Source organism: Trachemys scripta, chromosome 5 (assembly GCF_013100865.1).
Source record: "Trachemys scripta elegans isolate TJP31775 chromosome 5, CAS_Tse_1.0, whole genome shotgun sequence".
NCBI classification, from domain to species: Eukaryota; Metazoa; Chordata; order Testudines; family Emydidae; genus Trachemys; species Trachemys scripta.
Genome location: NC_048302.1, coordinates 24878902 through 24894241, shown reverse-complemented (window position 1 = coordinate 24894241; position 15340 = coordinate 24878902). Strand labels below are relative to the sequence as shown.

The following is a 15340-nucleotide window of genomic DNA, read 5'->3' as shown; positions in this document are numbered from 1 at the left end:
AGATGCCTTTTTAGAAAAAAGATTTTAATTTTTTTAAACCTTTTCCTACTAAAAACACAGTATGTAACCCCAGGAAAACACTTTTCTAGAAATAAAGCAATGTTTTCTGAACAGAGTTTCCAAAGCCATAGTCAATGACATCATCCCTTTGACCCCGTTCCCACACCTGTCTTTGCAGGCAGGCCCTTAGTGCCAAGATAGAGCCCATGTCGTCATACAGGCACCAGAGTCAGTTCATATTGATCTGAACACAGAATCTGGGACTCAAGTTGCTATTTCTTATAAAATTCCCCCCCCCAATATATTTTTTTTTTTTTACAAGAAATCTATTCAGTACATAATAGCAGCAGCTATGACAAGTTTTTGTCATATGTCAGTGCAATTCATCACAATTTGAATCCCAAACGTCTAAATATAAAGCTGATAAATTAACTACAGAATCAATTTGGGGGCAATTAATCCATTATTCTCTTTGGTGTTACACAGAATTATATTGATATCTTTCTAGATAATCCCTACCTGGCAACCCTGATTACATCGGCTGCTGCTGACAGGTGCACTGACCTGCAGGTTTTCAGGCAGCTCAGTGACTGGCTGCTGCAGGAAAAGTGCCATGAGGAGGAAATAGAGTGCAGGTACATTAGTATGCTTAGGGAGAAATGACTGAAGAACCGGAAAGCCCGGAAAATGACAAGCATCCCGGTTAATTTCCCTGACAGTTGATCTGCCGCCAGCACTCCTGCCAACATTGAACCCTAAGAGAAAGGGAAATAAAAAAGCCAAGTGTTAACATGCAAATTACCGGTTTATAACATCACTTTTTAGTAAATTATTCAAATACAGAAGGGAGCACTTTAGAAGTGAACAATAGTAACAATGAATTTACACATATACACCACATTCATATTAACACCAACTTGCTACGTTTTTCAATTATTAAATCAATGTCAAAAACTTAGTCGTAAAATCCTCACAGTATCAGATGGATGTTCTAGTACAAGTTTCTCAGTAAACACAGGAATTGTAATGCTACTTCAAATGGTCCACCTAGACTCTGAGAACAGCCAGTAATGACTCTTCAGAGGAAGGTTTAAAACTCCTATAAAGGACACCATATAATTACATTCCAGTGGCGAGAGTTTAACCGTAACCCCAAGTAGTTGGCTTGTGTTGCAAAGCGTGAGTCTGACTGCCAGTGTGAGTGAATGGAATTTAAAGCATTTTTCCAGATATTTCATATATGACTAATTTTAATTTTTACTAATTAAGTCAACTTGGCACGAAGGATTAAAATACTCTTAATTTACCTTTATTTCCTACCAGAAAATGGAGCCAGAGTTAAGTAAAAGCTACTGGAAGCCACAAGAGGCAATTTACATTGCACCTTTAATACCAATTCCTCCCAGCTCCAAAAAACGTTCAGTGATTGGGAAAAGTACTGAATGGACAGCACTGGTAAATAATGTACTCTGAAGAAGGGTACCAATATAACAAACAACAGTGAGATGCTAGTTCAGTTTTCATGACTACTCGGATACTTTGGCCTTTCTGCTGACATTATCATCAGCAAGCCCAGTTAGCTACAAATATAATTTGCGTTGTAAACTTTTGTTCACTAGAAACAAACTCATTTTACATAGTCTATCAAAGAGCCATCAAATGGTAATGAAATGTTTACTACTAACTCATGTGAAATTCACAAACGTGACCCTTTAAGTAAATAGTTTCATATCTTATTTCATTAGGAATCTTTGAATTTTTTTTTATTAAAAAAAATTGTAGACATATTCAGACAAGATAATCAGATACATCACTACCATTAGTTTCAAAAGTTTTGGACCAGCAACAATTTTAAATATCTCTATACCTGGGGTCTGGCCGGGTACCAACTTTGATATAATTTAAAACAAAACAAAACAAAAAAAGCCCCTCAATTTCTTTTTAAGTTTGGTCTCTATTTGTGATGTCCTCAGAACTTCTGACTGAATGAAAACTTTTTACTATATAGTTGGCTTTCTACTGTATTTACAGTGAATACTAAATGAACAACAATTGTCAAGACTCTAAAGCATCAACAGTTCTGAAACCCTAAAAAAAGAAATGCAAATACAAATTTTGTCTATCATTCATATATTAGAAATACAACAAATTATGATTAAAGATTACCCAAACAAATGGTATGACATGAATGCTAACAAAAATGCTCTCTCACAACAGTTTCAGATAAATTCTATTTTTCATAATTTTCTCCTACTTAATTAATCTTTTATTAATAATTGAAAGTTTAATTATATTTTTCCAGTTTACTACCCTGAGGGAAATGTTATGGGAAATAACTGTAAACAAAGACTTAATAGTTCCTTAATAGGAATAGCAATGTAGCATAAAATGGTTTTACAGAGAGGAATGACAGGGGGTTTTAAATTTCGCTGAGAAGTACAAAATATATATTCCATCTTGTAGCTAGAAGAAAAAGCACTATAAAGAAAAAAAAAAAAAAAGTATGCTTTCAATAAAACTTTATACCTTTCTTTATTCAAAAAATGAGGATAAGTTCTTAGTGCAGAATGAGACATTTTACTATATAGTGAAATGACTTCAGATGTAGAAGTGGTTACTTTAGCAGACAAACATAAAAGGTATTGCCTACAACTCTGTTAGGACTGACAAAGTAAGGGCCTGATCCCAATCCCATTAAAGCTAGTGGAAAGATTCCAATTTCAGTTCAACGTGCTTTGGATCAGACCCTAAACTGGGAAGTCATTTGAGAAATTCATTCTTCATCAGGTTGGGAGAAAGAGCTATATTGGATAGAATATATACTTGGCAGGGTACCAATTCAGACTTCAAAATTACGTGCAGACACACATCAGATAAGACAGATATACATCTTTTGGTAGAGATACAGAGTATGTCTCTACTTCAAGCTGCACATGAGATTCCCAACTTAAGGAGAAATACTTGTGGTAGCTCTGATTGAGCTACCGGGGTAAACACTGAGTGTAGTGACAGCAGCGCAAGCAGTGGGATGGTCTAGCCGCCCTGAGTATTTACCTGACCAACACCCTAGGTACGTATTTGAGGCTGTGATTCACAACTCCTGCTCAAGGTAGAGACATACATATAGACTTGCCTTCTTTGGGGAGGAGGAGAAGCAGAGTGGGGGGAAAAATAGTTTTTGTCCTTTTTGCTTCATTATAAAAGGTCTGAAAGATTTTTGTTAACCACATATAATATTGATTTTTACATTAGAAATGCAGGTCTTGTCTAACCTGGAAAATTCTATGACTAAAGAACTAGTGAATAAAGACATCATTAGTCAAGAGACTGAACGATGAGCAACAGAGAGAAAGGGATTTTTTCATCAGCCTGTTTAAAAAACTGTTTGTTTCGTTAACTCCTACTTAACCTAATGTCTAACGAGCTTTTTGTGTTTTTGTTAAAGATTCAACATCCCCACCCCTTTAATGAAGAAGCAACAGGGGCAAAACCCCGATTATTTGAAAATCCCTTCCAAGTTACCTCTTCAGAACACTGCCCAGATTATGAGAAGACATTCCATACGTTGAAAACTAAACAAAACAAAAGATGACAGCAAGACAGCTATGGAATTGGAACCACACCACTTCTCAGTTTCTCTTTTATCCCACATGACTTTGGTCACTCATGGCCTGATGCCAAGATTGATTCTTTAATGCTTGCCTTGTTTATTAACCCCCGTCAGTTATTGCAATAAAAAGATGATCTATAACTTGCCTTTGTTCAATTTCTGACTGCCACTGTAATTCAAAATATGATGGAAAAGTCCTATAGTCCTATGTACATGTTTATGGTACAGCATTCAGACAATTATATCATGATAACTTCAAAGGAAAACTGCAGTGAAATATTAAGTAGTTCCCAATCATTAGAACTACTACAAAACTAGCTAGTATTCAGTCCTACAAAGGGATCTGGGCAGGTGAACCTTTACAGCCTCATGGAATCCTATTATCTTCAATGGGATTCCATGAGGACACAAAAGATCTATACCTTAACAGATTTCCTCTGCAAGACTGGACCCAAAATTACTAGTAACTATTTATTTTTAATGCCCGGTATATATAAAAAAAAATAATGAGAAACAACAGTGATCTCCCAATCCAAACTCTCAAAAGCACTTCCCCCCCTCTCATTCAAATCTCTCCTAAAACCCATCTTTCCACAATGCTCATAAGTGAGTTCATAATAATTAGTTAAAATTATAAAAACAGCTTTTCTCTTTCCTGCATTTCCCTGGATATCCTGTCTTCTCTGTGTGTCTAAGATTTTAAGCTCTTTAGGGCAGATTTTTTTTTATCTCTGTGTATTGTACAGTTCATAAGACATTGACAGCATTAAACAAACAATATTAAAGCAGGAGGCAGCCATATTTTCAGAAAGAGAATATGGATCAAAGGCAGGAAGATCAGAGCCAGGAAGATTTGGGCCAAAAATTGTTTTTAATCTGTGTAATAGACCTTATTTTATATTTTTAGTTGATACTTAATGTAGAAATGGCTCTAAGGCATGAAATTCAGATCCAGATGCAAGCTTTCCCCAAGTATGGAGGTACTCAAATGCAAAGTTCCAATCCGAGGCTACCTAAAATTCACAGATGGAGTTTGTGTCATTCCTCATTCGATAGAAGAATTTTGAATATGCATATGACCTACAAGTTCACATTAGTATTATTAGGCTGAGTACAGTTCAGTCCAGAATAAAAGACGAGTGATTCATATCCTCTTTCATAAAATTCAAACTCTAAAGAGTTTAACTGGTCTGTCAAAGATGAAGTTGCACAAGTCAGACTTACTCTCAACATGTATAAAGAATATGCCATCTACATACTAAAAGAAAAAAAAAACTATTTAAAACAAAAAGCTTGTGTTCATATTCTGTGTGCATGACTGCCCTTGTGAGACTTGTACACAACAATGAACTAGGCTTAAAACTTGCAACGTTCGCATACCAGATGCGGTAAACCTAACGTACTCTCATTACTTGAAAGCCACACTGTGTATTCCATCTAAATTTTAACTCATTCTCCAAGTTATTCTTTGCAATAGGTCTTATTTTCACAGATTAATTTTTTCTTTGCGCTTTTTACCTGCCATCATTGCTGAACAGAGGCTCACAGATAAAGACTGTAACCTTCACTTAGTTATGTTATAGGGGATCTGCTGGTAACCAGTCTTCTATGCAGGGGTGCTGAAACAATCTGTATAGTGGGGGTGCTGAGAGCCACTGAACAAAACTGTAAACCCTGTATATGATGAAAACCACTTCAAGCCAGGGGATGCATCAGCACCCCCAGCACCTGTGCTTCCATGTCAACCAACTGTAAATCAAATGTGTCTACACTACCACTTACGTCAGTATAATTTATGTCACTTAGAGGTGTGAATAAGCCAGCCCCAGAGCAACGTAAGTTACACCGACCTAAGGGGTGGACAGCGCTATATTGGCGGGAGAGCTTCCGCCAACATAGCTTCCGCCGCTCGCTGGGGGGTGGATTAATTAAGTCAACAGGAGAGGTCTCTCCCATCAGCTTAAAGTGGCTACACTAAAGAGCCTACAGTGGCACACTATACAGTGTAGCCATAGCATTAGTTTTTAAGGGCAGTACTTAAACTCATGAGATTTAAGTTTTACCCCAGATTTTGCACAAATAGACCAGCTGTTCTCTATGTTACTACAGACCATACAACCAGTCTGAAAATGTATGCATCTGTCCACTAGGGATGAGTCACCTTGATAAGCAGGCAAGTCATCTTGTATATCTACCCAGTCATCTTGTGCTCTTCCTCTTACTTACATATATAGATATACATAACACTTCATGCAGTATGCTTATGTGCCGAAGGAAGAACAGAAAAAGGCATCTCCAGTAAGTTGATGCTGAATACTTCCCTAATGAGAAGAGAGTTTTGTCACAATCTCCCTTTTTGACAGGAAGGAGAAAGGGGCAAACCTCCTATCTGAGTACTCAGGAAGGAAGGAAAGAAGAAAGAACACTAGCCTCTTCACTATAGAATAAAAACAGATAACTACAGGGCATAATTCAGAACTGCAGAAATTTTTCCTTGACACACTCTCTTGTGGGAATGGTAATACTTCATAAGACTTGTTAACGCCAAAGCTTCCCATGTAAAATTCCATATTGCTGGACTGGGCAAATGGTATGCATACTACTATATGACTGTCAATTGTAATTTTGTACATCTGTTCTAGACTGTGCTTTATGAAAACTCTCTCTCACCCAGTGGGCCAAATCCTAAAATAACTTACACCGTGAGTAACCCCACTGACTTCACAACGGAAAAACTGTGACTGAGTCAGAGGATGGCACTAAATAGTCGTCAGTTGTACTGATTTTAATATTTTGAACTGTCTGAGACTCAGTCACAAACTTATTACTAAAACTTCTCTGAGGAAGTCACCATTTCTAGTAACATGAAAACCAGGCAGATTAGTTTTAAACATTGTTATGTATTTACCAGTATACTATGTAATAACCAGACACTTTTAGAAGGGTTATATAACAGTTGCTTGAGAAAAACAGAATGAAGGTTTTTAATCTGCTCAATGAAATGATTGAAGAATTATCTTGTGTTTTTGATATAATTACATCAGACAAAGGCATATTGCTTTTCATTTGTTGATTGCCAAGTGCTTTGCACAAGTCAGGTGAACTTTATCAACTGTATTTTATGCATGAAGTAACAGACAAGTTTCAGTGACTTACTCAAGGTCACACAGTGATTTAGTCACAAAGTCTGAAATTCAATTTCAGTTGTGTGATTCCCAGCCTCATAAGTAGAGCATGCTATCCCCTGAAGGGATGCCACTAAGGATCCCATTGCAAAATCAGTTCAACTGCCATTGACTTCAAAGGGAGCAGAGTTAGACCAACACTGCTTTTGAAAATCCCACTCTTAAATTAAATTGTAAGACATTACTCTTTTCCCCTGAAGAAATCATAAGCAGAACATAGGCATGTAACTTTTTCTTTTCATCTTGATTCAAAACCACTTTAAGTTAAACGCGTTAAGCTTGTCCACATGCAAAAGTTGCACTTGTTTATACTTAAATAAGTTTTCAAACAGATTTAATGAAGTGATGCAAACCCGTGTGGACACACACAGTCTGATTGAAGAATGGCTAAGAATTAAACCTGTTCTTAATTAACTTAAGCTAAACCAAAACAAGCCTCATTTGAACCAAAATATGATTGTCCATACAGCCTTTCACTCTAGCTCTACTAAATCCGTTTCAAAACACACCTTAAGTTAAACCAGTGCAATTTTCTCATCCACACAAGCCTAAAGCTGGCCTTTGTCCTCCTCCTCAGCGGAGATGATTTACACTGTACAGCTAGCACTGTTTACCTGTAAAGAATCACATTTGTAATGAAAGGAAATGCTATATGCTGGCATTCAAGCTGAAATTCCCCCAAAAGCAGAAGGCCAGCAAAACAACACAAACAGTGCAGTAGCACTAGGTGGAGGGCAATAATCAGATAGGACATCCTCTGCTGTACACAGCATCGACCTAGAGAGAGTTGGTGTTGGCCATTGTGGGCAAGCTGGAGGTGTTCAAAATTGATCCAGTGGCCCACAAACTGTACAAAATCTAGTTATTTAGGCATTGTGCAGGGAGGTGAGGGGGCAATTTCACTCTAAGAGAAAATTGTATTGAAACTTGCATTATGAAGTGGCCATACCACTTAAGAGTAGTAAAAATATCACCCTTTCTCTTAAGAAAACCAAAATTCAGTAGCCTAAACAAATAATGGGAAGGAGCAACCAAGACAACCAACACAACAAACCTTTTAATACTGAAACTATTTGATAACACTACGTATTATAAGATTAATTTTGTAATAGTAACATACAATTCTTAGACGATAAAAATATCAAAAGACACATCCTTAAATCATCATAATTGAAAGCTCATACCTAGCACAGTGCCAATCTTATTTGTCAACACAGAATCTGTCTGATCAAGCCAGCCTCCACCGCTGAGGCCTTCTTTAAACTTGATGAGTATAGGCTGATTACTTAGCAGGACCACAAGAATTCTCATGGCTGCAGTAACTGTGGTAGAGTGCAGATGTTCTTCCATAAACATCATAATCCAATCAAAACCCAGGGTCCTGACCAGTTCTTCAGATGCCCTAATGAAAAAAGGTAAAATATTTAAAAGATTTCCTATAATGGACAGCCTGGCAAGAATCAAAGCTTCAATGTCAAACACAGAGAAGAACATCAGAGAAAATTAAAATCAGTCAAAGCATGGACCGGTTTCTCAGGTGAGTGCTACCTGGTACAGAAGAAGGAATGGTCAATCAGATGTCTTTAGCAGTAACTACTAGAGTTGTCAGTATTTGGTTCAATGGAATGGGAGGATTGAGAATATAGTCATAGTCATCGGGACTATTACAATTGGCTTTGAGATTACTCTAAAAACTGATGTGAAACTGGGGGCTAAACAGGAAATTTATGTCTACAAATTACAACTTCTAGATAATATAACTGTTTCTTATGTGAGTCATTTACAGGTTATAAAGTTATACAGATGTTATTCAAAAACCTGGAAAACATCAAATCTTTGTGCCACGCACAGGCAGAAGGAAAGCGTTAAGCAGAAACTTTAGAAAAAATGTAGAATATATCATTTACAAATTTGGCATGTACTAAATTGTTGAATTCCCAGATTATGGTTGAGCTTTAAGATTTATTGCCTAAAAGCTATGGCAGAATTTGAATATGCTAAGTAATCCACAAAAATACATCAAGCTGGCTTGGTGCAGCCACTCGATGCAGTGATTGTTAGAATCCTTTAAAACAGAAGATCCAAACTCGACACAAAGGGTACAAGACCCTTTTCGCTCTCCTTTATGGATCATGAACTGTAAATCGATTGGGCTTCACCTGAAATTTTAAATATATTTTAATGTTTTAGGATTAATGAAGTTACTGAGAATCTTTTTATACTGGGATTATTTGATAATTAAATTTTAAGTTTTCTGGAATTTGATTGCCCTTCTCGCTGTGACCGTGGATGGCTTGTTTTTTTATATTTTGTATTTCCTTGATCATTGTATATGAAGTTGTTATATAAAAGTTATAAATAAAGAATTAAGGAGAGCATTAGGAAATCCCAAACCTGGTTTTGTGTAGATTAAGTGTAAAAAAACAACAACCACCCAACAACAGCAAAGTCACACAATTGAACACCACCTCCCTCCTCACCTCCACCTTTAAAAATGAACGGATGGAATCACTGCAATTGTTATTTCATGAAATAAAATGCAAAAAACTTTTTTCTCTCTTAGGGAGAGTCCACATAATTCTTCTCTGGTGCAGCTCCATCCTGTGGTAGCAATAACAGTGGACTTTGTAGCTCAGACAGGGTACAGGTGTTTTTACCATCATACTGTCTAAACAATTAGAGGATGATTTGGAGGATGCAGAGCAAAGTTAGATGAGACAGTAGTAAAAAACACTGTCCACTGTTGCTACCATACGTGGGAATACATGGTTGAAGAATTACATATCTGATTTTTTCTAGTGTAGCCAAAGCCAAATCCTGCTTTCAGTGACACCAGTGTATATTATGAATAATTTCACTTAATTTCATGGAGTTCGTTTGGATTTATACTAGTATAAATCACAGTATAACTAGAGACCCAGAGTGTGGCTCCCCAGACTTTCTCCCCCTTTACCTGTTATCATAAATCAAACCCACTGTTACAGTCACCTCCTTTTCCATCAGATGAGTTATTTGTACTTACTGCAAGTTAACACTTGTCTTTTCTTTAGATGTGTATACAAGTTTGAGAAGGATATCTAAAAGTCTGTTCCGCAGAAGAATAAGATTAGCAGAAGCAAGGCCTCCAAAATCATCCTCTGTTCCTAAACATAAAATACAGGAATTAAGTGAAATATGAAGCAGATAGCTTTAAACAAGCGCAGTTGAAAATAATAAAACCAGACATTAAATGCAGGGTGAACAATAGAAAAAAACAAAATACAGTCAGTTTGGATATATAGAATCATAGGACTGGAAGGGACCTTGAGAGCTCATCTATTCAGTCCTTTGCACTCATGGCAGGACTAAGTATTATCTAGATCATCCCTGATAGGTGTTTGTCTAACCAAAAATCTCCAATGATGGAGATTCCACAAACTCCCTAGGCGATTTATTCCAGTGTTTAACCACCCTGACAATTGGGAAGTTTTTCCTAAAAGTTCAACCTAAACTGCCCTTGCTGCAATTTAAGTCCATTGCTTCTTGTCCTATCATCAGAAGTTAAGGAGAATAATTTCTCTCCCTCCTCCGTGTAACAACCTTTTATGCATTTGAAAACTGTTATGTCCCCCGTTAGTCTTTCTTTCTACAGTACCTTCCTTCACTTCAGCTTGTGAACCTATGTGTGCATACAGATGAAAATCAGACTTTTCCTGCAGAAGGTAAAAACATGTTTTGAGGGAAGTTAAAAAAAAAAAAAAAGACGGTGGGTGCATAGATGTCCCGAGATAGGTGTTTGCAGAAAAAAGAAGAGTGGGAACGATCTACTGCAAACAGGTGTTTCTCAGACATTTTGTTTGAATGGACCAAACCTTAATAATCGACCTTAGAATCCACTTGTCTACCGATTCATATCCCAAATCACTTCCCCACTCATTGAATTGTGTAATATCCCTGTGACAGCTACAGCAAACACTTACTTGAAAAATAATGCTAAAGGAAGATATTTCCATATTTACTTCTCTTTTAATACAATTTAGTAGCTGGAAACAAGGAAGAGAAACATGCCCAGTAACATCTCACACAATACATAAAGGATTCCTGTAATGCTAAACAAAGGATCTCCATAGATACTAAGGGCGAATTCCTTTAAATAAGGGGAAAGAAAAACAAAATTCAGAGATAGAAGTACAATATATATTCTTTAATACCTCCTCAATTGAAAAATCACTACTACAATTGTACTGTTTTTAATTGCAGCTTTTAATTATAGTTACTAATGATGGATCAATAAGATCTTGGAACTTTCAGGACAGGAGGAAGTTTAAGATGCCAGGACTATACAGTGGCTTCATTTTCCTGCTTCAACCTTGTGACAGGAGTTTCACTGGAATTTCTTATGTCTGTAGCTTTAAATAAAAAATGTTTTAAAAGTACCTAACAAAGTGTTCAATTGCAGAGGAGACATGGGCAATTATTTTTTCTGCTTGAAAAAAACCAGACCATACTAATTGATGCTTTCACTTCCTTTTACTGAGTGAAAGAGATGCCACATTTGGAGGACAGATGGCACCAGTCATCCATCTCTCATTTAAGAGGTGGAGATGCCCAACTGTTTTTGAAGAAGTGAGTGGGAGGAAGTAGAAAGAAAATATAGTGTTAAGCGAAGGAAAACAAAATGAGAGCAGATACAAACAGGTTTTATTTTTGCACTGCTTGCTTTGCACACAACATTTAAAACTAAGCTGGAGCCAGTATACTAGAATTAAAATGTAGAGATCATCATCAACTTAAGAGCATTTAAGCACACAGAGTGTGTCCCAGATGATTATTTCTCAAGCACTGGAAGCTACTTACCAGTTTCAAGCTTTTCTTCATTGTTTATCTCCATGACTACAAACTTCTCACAGACTGCAAATGTAGGCAAAGTGGAAGAGATGACCTGTCCAAACCTTTATGGATAGAGAATTACAATGTGTATTTCTATGACAGATGGACTTTAATCTGTCAATAATTCACATCTAATAGAATAAAAATACTAGAAAGATGAAAGTATACCAAAAATGTTAATCCCATCACTTGTAAAGACAAAGTTTGCCTCAATCTAACATTGTTGGTCAACTGATATGCAAACCAGAATGCAGTCACTTTGACCCATTCAGATAGCTAATGTACTTACTAGGTAAAATAATTGAAAATGCTAGGTTTTGAGAGAGAAAATTTGGAAATACCTCCAGATCCAGACCAAAGGAATGTTAGAAGGTATAGGGGACAATCATTGCTCAGAGACTATAATATGTTCCCCAAGATGGTATACCTTATCAAACATTACTCTTTAAAATGATAATGAAATCTTAACTGGCATGGGTGATATGATAATGAATGATCTCACCCCCCCAGTCATAAAAAATAGCCAAACACAAAATGTGATCTCAGAAAGGGGAAGAATGACAGCTCCTAGGAGGGAAGAGACTGTCTTAGTAACAGGACACCTAAGGAAAGGGACAAAGTAAGATATTGCATATATCACTGTAACGAATCCAAGATGTACAGTACCTCCTATCTTAACTCTTACAGAGTTACATATACCATTTCTTTCATTTTAAGCTTATTTCGTCTCTCTTTATTCTTGTTTTGATGACAAGTCACTGTGGGAAAAGTCATCACCTACCCTGGAGCTCTTAATTGTGGCAACACTTTAGGAAATGCCACCGAGGTTCTGGCTGCTGTACAGGGAAAGCCAGTGGCCATGAGGAGTGGTAGGAACAAGGAACCAAATGTTACAACTTATTCATTTAGTATTAAAATTAAAGCTATACCCTATAGTACCCGTGTAAATTCTGTCCTGCATAGTAAAAATGGAGCCAGGCAAGATGTTTGAGCCTATTCAAATCTTTGGGTTTACTGGTTTTGTTCAAGAAGCAAAAAAAGCCAAAAAAACTAACCAGCCTCCCTGTTGCAAAATACTCAAAACACTGCAAATTTCTACCCATATGCAATATCATAACATACAAGTGGCAAACTTAATCTTATCAGAGAATGTTACCTGTTAGCTAGAAGTAAGTCTCTCAGATAAGAGTGATAAATGTTGGCAAATGCTGCATTTTAACAGTGAGCAGTATGACAACTCTATGGGTTCTGAAACAACGCCTCAATTTAAGTAGAAATGACACAGACTTAACAATATCCAAGGAAGTTTCATACTCTCTCATAGTAGCTGTGGAATTAGAACACTGTGTTCCTCCATTACTGCCCTACATTCTGGAAAACATTTTAAGGTGTATCAGTATTCAGTCATTTCTGTTCTGACTTGGATTTAAGATGCAAGTCGATACGCTGGCTTTAAACTATTTTCTATGTTTGGTTTTGCCATTTCTACTGGAACTATTCCATACAAAAACTCTTTACTTTAGTCACCCTAGAAGAATTACTATCAGCAGGTTTCTTGCAAAAGCACCGGTATCTTTAAAATAAATCAGTAAACGTTTGTGCTACCTGAGCAGGTCACTGCTGCTGGGGAAGCCCTGAAGCAAAAAGCTCAGTACATTACTAATTGCAGCAATAGTGGGCTGGGACAAAGACATATCTCGAAGAGTCAGCAACAGTTTGGGGATTAGCTGGAACTCCCTCATTAATTTAGCATTCTTTGAGGCTTCACTGAAAGAGAGAAAAGATTTAATAAAAATGAGAACATCTGTGTATTTGTGTAATTTGTTATCCCATAGGCCTTATTATGAAGCCAGTTTCAACTAATACCTGGACTCTGTGAGAAGTTCAATGAAGTGCTCAAATAACGAAAGATGAAGCTCATATGGTGCATGAAGCCAGACCTGAAATACAGAATACACAATGGTACATTCTGTATACAAATCTATATTCTTGGTTAAGTTAAACAAAAAGTTAATATCCTATTTAATATACCAAGAGATAGACAAGCCCCGGCTTACTGCTTTATAAAAAAAAAAAAGATGCACAAAAGACTACAGAAGAACACAGGGCACCAAAAGTTCTCTCTCTGTGTATAGTAAAATGGGAGTTAAGTTTAATACCATCAGAGTTTAATATCATAAACTTATTAGTTTTCGAGTTGCTCTCAGAGTCTTTCATGAAAAAGAAAGCAGAGATCACCCAAACTGAACAGTTTAATGGAGAACAAGATCTTTGACACCACAGCTGTTACTTTGTTGAATATATTATCTCTGTGAAACCAGCGAACGGCAAGATCTTCAACAAAATAAGATCATCAAACTAATAAGTATTCTTTGTGAAAGGAGATATTGCTCTGCTGAAGATCCTACTCTATGTTAATCTGTTCAGCTGGCTCAAGACATCTCTGCTGAATCAGCAGAATAACGCTTGTTGAAAAAAATTTTGAACAAACTTTTTTTGGTTAAAAATTACTTTTTTCAAAAAACAATACAATGTTGAAAAAAGCAAATTGGTTTTCTGGAAAATAAAGGTAATTTGACAAAAAAAATTTCAAACAACTCTATTGTTGCTCTGATTCAGAAGTGGAGGTCTGAGATATAGGTAGTTTGATCTGTTCACATCTTTGCTTTTTTGGATTTAGGTTAGATATAATATAAACAACAACATTAACAGGCACACAATACTTGTGTGTATTAGCATATTTTAAACAAGCAAAAATTGGCACAAACTCATTTTTCTTTTCTGTAGATCACCTGTGAAAGGTTGAAGTCAAAGGATCAACTTTACATTTCCTGGCTACTTATTCATAACCTTAATATATGTACGCATGATAATACACCTTGGTGGATTTTCAAAGCACGTCACTGGCACTAAAACAGAGCTGTAAGAATTCCATGAAAGTTAATTAAAAGGAAATGCTACAGGAACAAATAGGCTCAATTTTCACACATGGTCTCCTTAATATAATGTCCCCAAATGTGTATTTAGACACCTAAATTGACACATAGGGATGAAAACTGGGCACTTCCGTGCCTTAAGAGCTGATTTGAGCAAAATAGAATATCCTATTAGGGAGTTAACATTTGAAAATAGGGATTCACAATTAAAAAAATAGCAAAGTACTACAGAAATAAGATTGTTAACTCAGCTCGTGTTTTGCATAGGTAAAAAGCAGAGAGAACTCAACAATGCGTGATCAGAGTCCTGTGTATTATCTTAAGAACATAAGAATGGCCCTGCTGGGCCAGACCAAAGGTCCATCTAGCCCAGTATCCTGTCTTCCGACAGAGGCCAGTGCCAGGTGTCCCAGAGGGAATGAACAGAACAGGTAATCAGCAAGTGATCCATCCCCTGTCACTCATTCCCAGCTTCTGGAAAACAGAGGCTAGGGACACCATTCCTGCCCATCCTGACTAATAGCCTCCATGAATTTATCTAGTTCTTTTTTGAACCCTGTTATGGTCTTGGCCTTCACAACATCCTCTGGAAAGGAGTTCCGCAGGTTGACTGTAAATTGTGTGAAGAAATACTTCCTTTTATTTGTTTTAAACTTGCTGCCTATTAATTTCATTTGGTGACCCCTAGTTCTTGTGTTATGATTTTAGAGACCTCAATCATATCTCCCCTTAGCTGTCTC

The 15340-nt window shown here is 36.7% G+C and overlaps 1 protein-coding gene across 5 annotated transcripts in view; it reads right to left on the bottom strand.

Moving 5' to 3' along the window:
* WDFY3 (WD repeat and FYVE domain containing 3) overlaps window positions 1–15340 on the bottom strand; it is a 300207-nt gene that overhangs the window by 78767 nt on the left and 206100 nt on the right. For 4 of the 5 annotated variants that reach the window (XM_034772580.1, XM_034772579.1, XM_034772584.1 and 1 more), the window contains 6 exons: window positions 13531–13604; window positions 13270–13431; window positions 11632–11726; window positions 9818–9938; window positions 7980–8197; window positions 520–755 (listed from right to left, as the gene is read on the bottom strand). In XM_034772580.1, the coding sequence (XP_034628471.1) occupies window positions 520–755; window positions 7980–8197; window positions 9818–9938; window positions 11632–11726; window positions 13270–13431; window positions 13531–13604 (906 nt within the window). The remainder of the gene's footprint in view (window positions 1–519; window positions 756–7979; window positions 8198–9817; window positions 9939–11631; window positions 11727–13269; window positions 13432–13530; window positions 13605–15340) is intronic. The other variant, XM_034772581.1, reaches the window with a different exon arrangement.